This window comes from Artemia franciscana, chromosome 11 (genome assembly GCF_032884065.1).
Source record: "Artemia franciscana chromosome 11, ASM3288406v1, whole genome shotgun sequence".
Lineage (NCBI taxonomy): Eukaryota > Metazoa > Arthropoda > Branchiopoda > Anostraca > Artemiidae > Artemia > Artemia franciscana.
The window spans coordinates 4,662,325-4,677,346 of NC_088873.1; the positions used below are offsets into that span (position 1 = coordinate 4,662,325).

A 15,022-nucleotide genomic window follows, 5' to 3' on the forward strand; every position below is an offset into this window, starting at 1 on the left:
AATACGGCACATAGTAATAAAAGCAACTGTAAAACAATCAAGCTGCACAGCAACTTATATAAATCTAGTTATAAGAGGGCAATACGGCACATAGTAATAAAAACAACTGTAAAACAATCAAGCTGCACAGCAACTTATATAAATCTAGTTATAAGAGGGCAATACGGCACATAGTAATAAAAGCAACTGTAAAACAATCAAGCTGCGCAGCAACTTTTACAAATCTGGTTATAAAAGGGCAGTAGGGCACACAGTAATAAAAAGAACTGTAAGACAATTAAAGCGTAAAAGACTTATTATACAAGAATTCAAGAACTTAAGGAAACACACGGTCCAATATGAGTGACGGTGCATAAAAGTGTAAAATGCAAAGTGCATGAAATGAGCATAGAAATCTGCTGGTTTAATCGTCCCGAAACTAAACCATAAGATGTATTGTATATATTTGGTTCCAACAAAAATCAGACCTCTGGTACCCATCTTGACCTAAAGTGGAGATATCAGACTGCTAATCACTGTATATAGGAAAACCAATAGGTAAAATAGATAAAATTTTAGTATCTCCCTGTACCTAAAGTATAATAACCATGGATTCTTTTTAGTGGCACTAAACTGTAGCTTTATGACCTAAGATTGTTGGTCCTTTGTAAGGGAGGGGGTAGAAGTGGGGCGTTCACAAAGATTTGTCCCCAGTTTTCTTCCCCCTATGCTATTAGCTTCTGTTTTCCTAGTGGTTTTAGCAGCTTACTTTTGCCCTCTAGTGATATGTTGAGGAATTTTGAACCTTAATTAAAAAGATAAAGCCCAATAATGCTTTAGCGTAGAAAAAAGGGGCTGATAAAGAGAGAATTCCCCTTCACATATGGAATAATTTTTGCTTGGCCAACCGTCTGGGGCTATACGGAAAGCAGGTTGTCCTTGTCTGGGTTAAGAGGATGCCATAAATAAAGATTTAAAGGAAATGGGAACTTCCTGGGAGGGTGTAAAGAGGGAGGCTTTGAATAGATTAGGTTGGAGGAGGAGCGTGCGTAGCTGTGTTGGCTTCAGGTGGCTTGGTGCTGCAGTGAGTTATTATTAGTAGTAGTAGTAGTGGTGTTTTGAGTTTTTAAGTCTTTCTTTGATTTCATTTGAAACAACTGTTTTTTTTTTATTGAATATCTTTAGAAACAAATGTGGCATTGTGGCTACCGGAACTTGTGTTTTTCTTTGTCATGGTTGCTCCTATGGCTTCAACCTAGAAAAGAATGAGCCACGGCCCATAGTAACTAGAAGTTTAAAAAGTATTTCAAATCAAGCGAATAAGGAAAAGTCAGCGTTTAAAGCTGATTCAGAAACGATGGCTGTTATTTCGGCTAATCTTGACAGTAAAAGCTCATTGCATAGAAATTAGGAAAATTGCGAAAAGACCCTGAAACCCCTCAAAAATTGTGTCAGATCACAAAGAAAATGATAGCACTGGAATCAACATGGTCAAAAAATCAATGTTGGAAAATTAAAGTCCTCCTCCCCTTTGAACAACAAGAAAAGTGACTTTTTCGCATGTAAACAGTGATGTGTTTTCTTTCTTTCTATTTGTCCCAATGGTGATTGTGCCAAATACAAAGTCGTAAAATGCTCGGAGAAGGCTCATTTGAAAGAAAATTGTCATATCTAGTGCCTTTTTTATGTAACAAAAGATAATATTAAAATAAAACACAATTTTTGAAAAAAATTGCATATACCAGACGATATAACACAGGTATCTTTTTAACAGTTGCTTCCCTGAGCGAAGATGGCATTTCCGACTGACTCCATTACCTCATTTCCTGAAATGTCTTCATATTCTTTGAAATGTAAATTGACTTTTAAAGTGTTCCTTGTATTACATTTTTTACTCAAAAAGGGTTTTATATGTAGTAATTTCCTTTCAAATAAAAAAAATGAAACTTTTTCACATGCTGACCAATGTTCTGCAAGGTGTAGATACATATCTCTTGATTCTCTGGCTTTGACCGGGGGTGCAATGCATGGCTCGGGGAAAATCTTTCAAATAAGCCCTTGAACATCTCTCTACTGCGTTTTGGTTCCCAGTAGGGGCGAAGGGAAAAAAAAAGAGTAAAACGAGGCACATCACTGCTCCCTTTGAAAAAGGAAAATCCTGTTTCCTTTTTCCTGTTGCCCAAGATAGGGGACTGTAATTCTCCTAAATAGGATTTTTCCGATGGTACAGTCTTCCTTTCGGCCCAACATCATTTTATCGAGGAATTTCAGGCTGTTTTTCAAAATTACCATAAATTAGTTTTTGCACTTTTACCAATAAGATTAGTCGGAACATCAGGTACCATTCCTGAATATAGCGATTCCTTGGGCTGGACTTCGTTCTTTACTAGGCTACAGATGATGCTAAAACCATGAAATACAAAAGTAGAAAATTGTCTTAACTTTTATCACGATTGATGGTTATAATATAAAATCAAACCTTAACTAATCCTAATAGAGAGAGATATTCCCACTGACTAAAGATCAGTTCCCCTAAATGATAGAGTCTAAGGAACAAAATGAAAGCATACTTTCTTATGAAAAGCTCAAAATTATTTGCAGTATTGCGGCAAAAAAATTGAAATAACCACTACAGGAATGCCGTAAATATATTATATTAACTACAATACAAAATTTATATATTGTGTAAATAAATTATATGAGACATATATTAACTACATATCTAAAATCCTTTTAGTGCCCGGGAAAATATTTCTTAGATAATTCAAATTTTATCTGCGATCCCTCGAATGTACCAAGGAAGAAGCTATCCGGAAGAATTTTGACGCAAATAGGTTTAAAACAGAGATGCCCACTGTCACCGATTTCGTTTAACATGTCCATTAATGATATAGTTGATTTCCTCAAAGAGAAAAGCGCCCCGGAAGTATTGATAAGTGTTTCGAAAATATGCATGCTATTGTTTGCTGATGACATTGCTCTCATAGCACAATCAGGGTTGCCACGGGTGACACTGTCGTGCCACTTTAGGCACTTAAGTGGCACTCTCCGGAAAACGTGACACTATCTCGACACTTTTTAACAAAAATGGCATTAAGCACTTTTTTACCAAAAAGAATTTGTTTAAAAAAAACAAACTGGAAGGAAAACTTTCAATGTAGAAGCATCGATATCCTTTTCACTTTAAATTTTCCATCTCTCTGTTTGCAGATTCAGAAACGCCCTATTACTATATGTATGCTCCTTCGTATTAATTATAAATCTAATGCTTCATCATCATCACATTAATCATAAATATCAGCCATTTTGGAAACCTATTGATTGATCACCACCAAAAAAAAAGGATTGGACGCACTTCCTCCTTTTGGCTATTTCCTGGCCACGAAGTTTTGAGTGTAATAAGTCAGAATTTCCTTAAGTTTTGTCTCCCATGTACCACAGCAGAAGGACATCCTAAAGTTTTTGCCAAACAAATTATTTGGAAGAGTTAGTGTCTGATCGACTATTAGTTGTACTTATCGTAGACTCCTCAATAGCTGTGATCTATGTTCGGGGCATTCTGTTCAGTATTTTCAGAGAAAAGAAAAGTTTTTAAGTATCCGAACGCTCTAACAATCAAGATAGTCCAGTGTGAGGAAAAATTGGATGAAAAACTCTCAATGCAGACGAGTATTACGGACCATTCTTTTCGTTCTATCAAAAGAAAAAAAAATCTCGGACGGCTTTTCCTCTTTTCCTTTTTCGTTCCTTTTTAGCGCTATGAGCAGAAACTCCTCAGAAAAAAAGGAAAGAAAAAAGTATGTTGTGGGACGAATTCCCATTTTATACCATTTGCGCTTTAACGGGTTTTAAGGGGAGGGCCAGAAAGTTGACAAGAATGGAAGTCCTGCGCAGAGCGGAGAATTAGCACCACCTAAGTAAAATCAATATTACTTTTTATAGTTAATAGATGACATTATAGCCGATGTTTCATGTCTGAAAATTTAAAGATGCGGAAAACCGAGGTGATCCCAAAACTGAGGTGAATGGACATCATACTGATCCACAGACCTCATAAACATAAGAAGAAGAAGATCCCAAGTGGATCTGCAATACTTTCAATTTGAAAAGCTTTTTGGTACAAACACAAGCGATGCAAAGTATTGCGAGCGGCCAATTTTTGGAAAATGACACTTTTTATATGAAAGTGACACTATTTTGCCACCCAAAGTGGCACTAAAAAACTGCTGAGTGGCAACCCTGAGCACAATCGGTAAAAAGACATACAAACATTATTAAACATAATGAAGGAATATTTGGACATGAAAGGATTGGAATTCAATAAGAAGAACACGGTAATTATAGTTTTTAGGAAAGGTGGAAAAATTAAGGAAAGATGGTGAATTTAGATTTAAAAGTGGTTTTGTAGAGATTAAAAAAGAATTCGTGTATTTAGGGGTTAAATTTTTTGAACTAAACTCCCCACGGCTATGCATTACGGGTGTGAGCTGTGGGGTTTTGGAGAAAGTGAGGAGTTGGAGAAAATGAAAAGAAATTATTTTCAGAGAGTTTTTTGGGCCTGTAAATCCACTTGCAATGTTGTACTGGAAGGGGATTTGGGACTAAGTAGGTTAAGAAAAGATAGGTTAATAAGAATGGTGAAGTTTTTGATAAAAATTTTAAGAAGTAAAAAAAGGCTAACAAAGAAAGTCTATTTTAGTTTGTTGGAGGATAAGAAAGAGGTAGGGTGGCCACAGGAGATTAAGAAAATTTTAGATGAAGTAGGATATTCATATTTTGGGGATGAAGGTAAGGGATCAAATTTGGACAAAGTGGCTGACCAGGTAAAAGAAAGAATACACGAGCAATGAATACAGCACTGGCAGGCTCGGAAGGAGGCCTCGGGATCTCTGAGTCTATATAGTATGGTGAAGGACACTTGGGGGGGGGGAGATGTTTATTTTAAGTTGGTGTTGAAAGGGGAAGAAATAAAATGGATTTGAATTTAAGAAAAGGGTCGATTGATATTGGGGAAAGATATAGGAAATTTGGGGATCGTAGTGATAACCCATTCCCTTGTCCGATGTGTGGAGAAGATGATGAGGATATTTTTGTTTTGGGAATTGTAAGGAATTGGCAGATCTGAGAAATGAGTGTTTTTCGTTAGTGGTGACAGATAGAAGGCGGATGGAAGAGACTGTAGGATCACGAGTTAAAATGACCTTAAGGAATCTGCCTAAGTCTGTTGATGAAGGGCTGATAAATCATGAAAGATGTATCCCTTTATAAATAAAATTTCGCGAAGATTCATATATAAGTACGTTTTACTTTTTATTTATTAGTGTTGTTTTTTGTTGGTATTGTTATGTTTATGTTTTGTTTTGGTCCAATGTTTTTTGTTTTTTTTTTTGGAAATACACACATACATATATATACCCTTTAGACTAACAACTCATGTTGACTTTTATAATTTCATATTCTAAGTTGGACTGTCAGATTTATTGTGTATATATTTAAAAGCTAAAGACGAACAAAAAGCAATTTAAAAAAAAAATATCCTTTGAGAAACAGAGATAAAAAAAAATGATATTAAAAATAAAATGAGGATAGACAATGACCAACAAACAGACCAAGCGCATTTTAACCAACTAAACCCAGAAAAAATTAAAACAATTCAAACAATTACCTCAATACCAAAATTATTTCGATACTTTAATTATAATTTAGAGCACACGGTATTATGTCTTCTTGAAGTGAAAAGTTAGCTTTTCATAATTTTAAAGAAATTATAGCGAGTTACAGCGTAAAATAAAGAAAAAAATATCAAATGTTCTGTAATAAGAATCAATAAAACCATATTTTTCTTCAAAATATATAGCGCTTGATAAGCTCTCCTTGATCTCCCAGGTCAAACTTTAAAATCTACTTGACATCCCCTCAAAAGTTCAACTTGGTCCCTTAGGCTGTTAATTTCCACATCTGAGATATTGCGGATATGGTATTTTGATGGCCTGGACGCTCATGTTGTCTATAGATTAAGCTCTATCCTTTTCCTCAGGCCACAATTTAATGTCCACTTGTCCACCCTAAAATTCCCTAAAAGTTTCAATTTAGTAACCTAAGCCGTTCCTGCAATATTCAGATATCAGTAATATCAGTAACATCAGTAATGCGGTATTTTTGTCAACTTGGCAGTCTATTGTATCTTTTGATTTTTCCTGCTATTTTACCTTGCATGGATTAAGTTCCATAGAAGCTAATAATGCAACAATCTTATGTTTGCCAAACTAGGAGACAAAGCTGCTTAGCCCGTCCCCTATCAATAGTAAATTTGAATTCCCTTGCCCCACTATTCCCCTTCTTTTCTACAACACTGCCTGAATTTTTCCTTTGCTTTCCACAAGCTGTTCCAAAGTTAACGCAAATATAATGTCCTAGATACGCATAGTCACTTTTAATTTACCTCTCCCCCCTCCCAAGTCAAAATTTATGATTCACTTTCCCCCTCCAATTTTTTTTTCCATCCCTTAAGTCATTTTTTGGGGCTCCCTGCCCTTTTTCTTTCTTTTTTCAGATGAGTGACATGTTTTCCTTTTTCTTAATTACATTTGCTTAGATTTGCTTATAATATAATTTTAATTACAAGTTCAAGTCTCGTTGCCAAGCCAGTAATTTCGCAATAAGTGAACTTTTGGAATAAAATCTATTTCTGTATGTCTGGACTTGGCCATTCACAGATAATGGTATTCAAAAAGTGTTTGGATTTGAAGCTTTTATTTATAAGATTGGCCAGGGTCAATCTAGGGGGTCCACCCTTACACCAAGTTTCTTTGTACAAAAGTAGTGATTTTGTTTTTATTCTGTTTCAGAGTTTGTAAATACATGTTTTGTTGGAGTTGACCTTTTGAAGATTAAAGTGGAGTTATTTTCTCAAACCATGAAGATTATTTTCCCTGAACCCAGGCAGGATAGGAAAAGAATTTCCGGGAAATACCGTCATTAATATATCTACAGGGGGGCCCGTTTACCCTTCAAGGAGATAGCTAGGGATATTTGCTGTGGCACACACAGGCTGCTGAACCGTGGCCCATAGTTCGGCCCTTCTAATCTTTCGACAACGTTACTCGACTCTAGCGGTACCGCCAGTGTTGGCACTGTGGCGGTCTATAGGGATCAAAGAGTGGCAGCCTATAGGATACCATATCAAATAGATGGTAGACGCATCTAATACGAATATATTTTATCTCTAGTTCGAGACATTGCAGATATGGTGTTTTGACAACCTGGATGTGCATAGTGTCTTTTGATTTAGTTATAATCCCTCTAGACATTCCCCGAAAGTTTCAACTCGATACTCTTACCCGCTCTTTAGATATTGCAGATACACAATTCTGAGAACCCGACAGAAAAATAGTGCCATGTGGTGTACTTGCTACATAACCATTTTTAAATAATAAGTCTCATTGGAGCTTACCGCCAAAAAATGTTTTTTTTTATTATGTCTGGATTAGAGAAGGAAAGGTTTTAGCCCCTAGCTCATTCCCCTAACAGTAAATTTTAATTGTCATTAACTCCTCCCTCCCCTTTCCCTTACCCAAAAGTACTTGAAAGTACCGAAGCCGTTTCCAAGATATTGCACACGTAGCACTTCAATGAACCGGATGCACATAGTATCTTTTAATTTACCTCTACCCCTTCTAAAGTCAAAATTTAAACTCCAATTCACCCCTTTCCCTCTCAAATACTCCTCCAAAGTTTCATCTCAGTCCTTTAAGACGTTTTTCAGATATTCTTAACAATATGAGGAAATAGGTGCACAAAGCGTCTTTTGATTTACTCGTGTACGCGTGTCTCTTTTTAGGGTATGCGCACGTAAAACGCTGGGAATCTTGGCGTAATGAACGATCCGTGACAGCTTGTTCGAAATACAATTAATCGAAACAAATGATTTTTTACCCATTTCTGGGCCCCACACTCCTCCCGCCACACTCCCAACAGAACATGTAGTTTTCTTGTCCAGGGAATGATCTATGAGAGTTTTAAGCCATTTGAACACCCAGGACCAAACATATCCCCTTTTTCATTAAAAAAAAAACACCAGCAATGCTTAAGAAAATAGGTACCTCCTATGTTTTACGACCCTTGTCCCAAGTCTGTGGGGGGTTATCCCATCCTTGGAGGCATACTGCTTTAGTCTTTGACTATTTAAAAGAAAATAGCTATTTCAAAATTTTTATCGCATATCTTTGGATGTTAAGGAGGGTTAACAAAATGGGTACAGAGGGGGATTGGTTAGGTCCAATCACTTTTGACTTTTAAAAAAAGTACAATTTAACTTTCAATTCCCAATTGAGTGAGTCATCCGTCCCTTAAAGTTGCTACGATCTCTTCTTTAATACGAACTAGCCTGTAGTACTGTCTGTGACTGTCAAGTTATATATGTTTCCCTTGTAACATTATTTTGAAAATAGTAATTTTTGAGCAGAAATTGCGAAATTTGATTACGTTCATTTGCTTCATCACGAGTAATGAAGCCAATGGACCCTTTTTGTCCGAGCTTTGGGCAGTTCCGTGAGTCTGTACAAAAAATAGAAATTTGCCCTAGTTTTTAAGGTTATTTTTTCATTATAGGTCGTGAAGCAAGTGGAAAGATGCTTCTGCAAATTTGTGTGGTGCTGCACTGTCAAATGTAAAACTTGTGTTACAATGATCGATGTGCATACATGCAAATGACGACACTGGTGAACTCTCTTAAAACTTCATTCCTGTTGTTTCTGTTTAATAATTTGCCATAGTGAACAAGTGCAGCTAACGTTTTTCTTCTTTAGTAAGAGTAGATCGTTTTAGACAGTTGAAATCTCTATAAGTTGGTCCAGAAGTGTTTGCTACTAGTCGACTATTTTTCATTGTTTTAGTGTTTCTAATTCTTGATTTACATAAGGTAGGCCTAATCAAAAAAGCAATGTGTAAATGGAGAACCGGCTGCACAATCAACTAAAATTTGTTCTCATTTCCAGTCTATTTGGTTATTTTTGCTTTGGAATCTCAAAAAAAAAATCATGTTACTTAACAATGGGGTTTTACTTGAATTATTATCCTAATCATAACGACATTCGAATGGAAATTTTAATAAAATTTGGATTCGATTCCAAGTTAAAAACTCCAAATCTGATATTCAAATTTGAAGATTATTGATTTTAGCAAAAAAAAAATCACATAAATTTTCTGAATCATTAATTTTCAATTTAGTCAAAAAATTGTTAGAAACTTTCAGTTTTGGAGTGGGGCTGAGGCTCGTTATCTTGAGTTTATCGCCACATTATATTGTTTGTACTTAACACTTTTTGAGAGTTTTCTTCGCTAATTTTAACCGAGATCCCTCTCCCCCAGAAGCTTATACTTATGTTCTACACACGGAACCGTGAATAGTAGTTTGAGACCTCAAATAGGAATGTGAGAACATTTTTTGAAGTTTTTTTCCTAATCGGGAGTAGAAGTAAAATTTTGAAGCTTCCCATGAATCCTGCACCAGAGTGGCCGGATAGGGTGCATTTACGTCATTTTGGCGCTTTTAGAGGCGTTTGTGCATATTTTGCAATCGGCATTTCTTGGGGGCGAATCGTTCATTTGGCCCATTTTCACATGGAAAATGGAGCTTTCGGTGCATTTTCACTTTTATGGCAGCACAACTTTAAGCCAGACATCTGACAAAACTGTGCAATGCTGCTCACATTTCACGCAGACAAAGCTGTCTGAAACCATTCCGACTTAGCGCTCTCATCAAAAGCATAAAATGGCTTCATGAAAAAAGAGCCATAAACATTGAACATTTTTTTAAACTCCTTTTCGGAGCGCTTGTTGTTCAAATCAATTCCTGGTCTTTTTCAATCTGTATTGCTCCATTATGTGCTAATTGAGCATTTGTTTCTTAAAAACAAAAACGTTGAATTTTAATGTAATCTTAAGTAGAGTTTAAACAAAGAATATTTTTGAAACATACGGCGCAGCAGAAAAACCGTGCCTTCAGTTTTCCGTTTCGAGCTATATATGTATATAATTTATTATTTAAGTAAAACTTGCTAAAGATATCCAGCAGATTTAGGCTAGCTTCAAGAAATTTTTTCAGGACCTTTATTTTAAAAACCTCCCCTCCAGGAAATGGCTCTAAATGGATATGCATTATTTAAATACTTATTCCTAGGCGTCTTCTCCTCTAGGCAATGAGAGCATGCTATCTGTTGGACTTTCACTGCCAGTATATTTATCTTTATGTCTGAAAAATGAATTTTCTGTAAAATTTTCGAATACGCTCTTTGGTTTCGGGGTCAATAATACCATGTTTGAATATTAACTTTGAATATTTAAGTTTCGAAAATATAAAAAAAAACTAATTAAAAAAAAAGTTAAATATTCTTTTGCTCTGGAAAGATTCAGGATAATACAGAGAAAACTAAATAACATAACCAAGCGAACCAATATGACTGAAACAAACCAAATAATATTGAAGGACTTCGAATTTAAACTATGAGTTCAGACAAAAACAGAGCTGTTTTGCAGTAATAATCCAGATAGTTGAAAACATCGCACGAGTTGTGTTGGAGCAGAAATAATTTATGGTTGGTGATCATCAAACTTCTTAGCCATAACCTTGCTTCAGAGATAAACTTCCAAAAAACTTCCAAGTTCAGGATAGTGAAGATTCAATTTAAATTGTTGTTGAAACTGCGTTTTGTCCATCAAAGTAGTTACTGGAGACCCAGTTTTCCCGATTGAGACTGCATGTTTATATCCAATTTCACTTAAAAGCAAATTTTAATAAAAAATCTCAACGGACTGGTGAAAAATATCATAAGATTGTTGCTAGAGGATAAAAAAATGAATTGCCTGGCAATTGTCAAACTTTCAGCCATAAACTTGCTCCGGAGATAATAAAATTCTGTTTAATAAAGATTCAATATAGATAGTATTACCAGTTAGCTGGAACTGATTTTTTTTTAATCAAAATAGTCAGTGGAATCCCAGTTCTTACGATTAAGAATGGATGTTTGTATCCAAATTTCGCTAATAAAAAAAGGCACCCTTTCAGTAAAAAATTATGTATTTTACCCGACATTTTAGCAATTTTCCTTGGTACTTCCATTGAAAAACGGCCTTTTTATTGAAAAAATCTTAAAACAATTAAATTGCCACCCAAAACTATGAAAAAACTTTTCAAATTTAAGCTCTAATGTGGAAACTATTCAAATCCCCTTCCCTCTGTATACAAACATGCTAGGGAACAAAAACTGAAGACAAAACCTTGTAGTAAGTTGGAGCTTCTAGAATGCAACGTTTCGAAAGGTAAAGGATGAATTAGAAAGAACGTAAAAAAGTGACCTGCATGGAAATGAAATTAAGAATCATATGAAATCTTAAAATTTTAAGATAAGATATAAGCCCAGGGGTCTCCTTAACCTACGAACAATGCCGAATTCTTTGGTTTTACGATGACTTTGGAGATACATATTAAGGAACAAGTATATTCTTTGCTAGCGATGCTGTTAATCAAATTCTCCTGAATTCAAATTCTCCTGCAAAATGATTCTCAGGTATCGAACCCCCTTATGCCGTTCTCTTCGATAGAGAAAGAGACATGAAGAATCATCAACTGTTATGTTTGTTTCTTCTGGTTTTATTCAATATCGTAGTGAAGATTCAATATGAGTTGTTTTTGCAACTGCGTTTTGTTAATCAAAATAGTCAGTGGAAACCCAGTTTCTACAACTCAGATTATACATTTATGTCCAAATTGTCGCTAAAAAAACTGCTTGTTATGTTAAAATCTTAACTTACCAATACATTTGGATTAAGAAGTCAAATTACACCATCAAATGTTGAAAAATTTGCTGAAATCGTTATGGATGTTTAGTCTAGAAAATTAAAGGTTTTAAACATTTGAAGTTGACAATGTTTTCTACATTGAAATTTTGTTGGATATGATAGTGAAGATTCAATATGAGTTGTTTTTGCAACTGCATTTTGTTAATTAAAATTATCAGTGGAAACTTAGTTTTTACGACTGAGATTATACGTTTATGTCCAAGTTTTCACTAAAAAAACGCCTATTATTGTAAAATTTTTAACTTACCAATACCTTTGAGTTTAGAAAGCTGTGCAGCCAGTTTACTATGTTTGAAGTTGAAAAGGTGTATCTTAACTACACCTTCAAATGTCGAAAAATTTGCAGATATTGTTATGTGTATCTTAATATAAAAAACTAAGGTTTTCAACATTTGAAGTTGAGAAAAGATTCAATACAGGTTGTTTTTGCAGCTACGTTTTATTAATCAAAATAATCAGTGGAAACTCAGTTTTTACGACTCAGATTAAATGTCTATGTTCAAATTGTTGCTAAAAAAAACCGCCTATTATTATAAAAATATTAGCTTACAAATAAATTTGAATTTAGAAAGCTGTGCAGCCAGTTTACAATGTTTAAAATTGAAAAGGCGTATCTCAATTACACCTTCAAATATTGAAAAATTTGCAGAAATCGCTATGGATATTTTAATATGTAAAATGATAGGTTTTCAACATTTGAAGTAAAGAACGTTTCCACATTGAAGTTTTGTTGAATATGATAGTGAACATTCAATATGGGTGGTTTTTGCAACTGTGTTTTGTTAATCCAAACCGAAATAGTCAGTGGAAACCGAGTTTTTGCGACTGAGATTATATGTTTATGTCCAAATTGTAACTAAAAAAAGCCACCTATTATGTTAAAAATCTTAACTTACCGATATATTTGGATTTAGAGATCTCTGCAGCCAGTTTACTATGTTAGAAATTGAAAAGGCATATCTTAATTACACCTTCAAATGTTGAAAAATTTGCAGAAATTGTTACGGATATTTTAATATGAAAATTTAAAGGTTTTGAACATTTGAACTTGAGAACGTTACATTGAAATTGATCTGAACTAAAAGCAGTTTATTTAGAAAGTGATTGTGCCATTTTTGGAAATTTTAACCTGGAATAGAATGCACACATGCAATTCTTTAAATTTGTTTGAGGTTATGCCTTTTTATGTGTTAGAGTTTTTTGGTACTTTTTATGAGCTACAAACAACTTATTTGAAAGATAAATGTATCGCTTTGTAAACTTAAACCTAGAAAAGAACGCAGAAACTACTTTTTTTTTCAAATTGATTTTGGATCGTAACTTACTTTTACAGTAGAACTTTATATGAAGTGTTATTTAGGGTGAAATCTTGAACTGAAAAAAAAACTATAGGTGTCAAAATGAGTGACTTTTCACTAGCGTTAATGCCGACTTTTAAGATGACTTGATAGATTTTTCATATCAAAACATTTATCATGATCCCAAAATAGATCAAAAATAATATAATCAAATCATCAAATACTGCGATTCTTTTTTTTTTCCTTTATTATTTCTAAGATTATATTACCACTTGATTTCTTCGAAACTACTAGGGCTGACTCTTGTCAGCTGCTAAAGGAAAGTATTCTGTATTCAGAGCTCAGGGCCAGTTATGACGGCGGGGGGGATAATTTGTTCCTCCTATATTTTCAACTATGTGTGTTCTGATATTTTCATTAATAAATGAAGAAAAAGTGGCAACTCCTGTAGAGTAAAAAAATATTTTTTTCATCTTTATTAAAAAATTGAAAGAAATTTTTGAAACCCTTCCCCTCATATTCTTATGAATTAATACCCCAGAAAGAGCTTAAACATGATCCTTTAAAAACATTACTAATTCCATGACCTTTTGGGGTTATCATATTCAAATTATTTTGATAATTTAAAATAAAGCCCAGTTCGCTTTTTTCACACAGTCTTACAGTTACGTGTAAATCTTAACATAAATGAAGTTTATTTACACTATACATGATTATTTAGAACTGAATAACAATCTTCGTTGAAGCTCGATCACAAATTCATAAACTTACAAAAACTTATAGATGTTCTATTTAGTATTGTTTATAAAGAATAGTATTTTCTCATTGATTATCATTGCATATTAAATGATAACTAAAGGTGGCAACACTGTCTAAGTGAGCTTTAGTCAGTTTCGATACGCCTTTTGAAAAGTGCTACTCAAATAAATTCTTGTAATAATAGTTTTATAGATTTTTTCATATATTTAAATTGCTTATTTGTTTACATAAGTGTTATGTATATATATATAATATACCATCTGTAAGTAAAATTATAACCAGTTCTTTCAGTTTTATTATTTTTATGTCAAAGGCTTCTGCTTCGCCACAGTTATCCAAGGGATTAAGTAGGAAGTTAGTAGTAGGAAAGGTGTAATATAACATAAGGGTGTTATATACCAACTGTAAATAGGAAGGGTGTAATATAAAATTAGAAGAGGGGAAGAGAGGATTTGAAAAAAAATTGGCAGAAAAGCATCAAATATGTTCTTAATGTTTATACATTTTCTTTGCACTTACTCAACTTTGATTATCTTCTCAACTGCTGAGGTTACTCTCCCTCTCTAGAATTGGTCCAGTAAGATGGAAATAAAAAAGAGGTTGACCCCCCCCAGAGGCATCAAAGATTATTCTCCTAGAAAAACTATAGAAAAAACCCACACTGCACTATAATATCCTGTATTGTACTTGTAAGGGCCGTGCAAGAACTAGAAGAGCTTATTGCTATAAACCATGGTCAAATTGGTTTTACTGAATTATACATCTCAATTATAATACTACTACTGCAACTACTACTAATAGCTCACCGCAGCACCAAGCCACCTAAGGCCAACACAGCTACATACCCTCTTACTCAAACCCAATCTATTCAATGCCTCCCTCTTTACACCCTCCCAGGAAGTTCCCATTTCCTGTAAATCTTTATTTATGACATCCTCCCACTCCAGACAAGGACGACTGCGAACCCATTTTTGAAGTATGTCCATCGATATATTAATCGATATCGATATATATAATCGATATATATATATAATCACAAGGATTCACCTACGCCAATTTAGACTGTTGATTTACATACAACTTCTTAAAAAAAGGAGTAAGGCACCGTTTATACTCAATGCATCCTT

General features: G+C 34.3%; 1 protein-coding gene across 2 annotated transcripts in view; it reads left to right on the forward strand.

Moving 5' to 3' along the window:
* LOC136032707 (protein Wnt-4-like) overlaps positions 1-10,329 on the forward strand; it is a 171,363-nt gene extending 161,034 nt beyond the window's left edge. Inside the window, exon 8 of one of the 2 annotated variants that reach the window (XM_065713011.1) lies at positions 8,590-10,329. In XM_065713011.1, the coding sequence (XP_065569083.1) occupies positions 8,590-8,691 (102 nt within the window). In that variant the 3' untranslated portion in view covers positions 8,692-10,329. The remainder of the gene's footprint in view (positions 1-8,589) is intronic. The other variant, XM_065713012.1, reaches the window with a different exon arrangement.
* Positions 10,330-15,022: the final 4,693 nt, after the last annotated feature.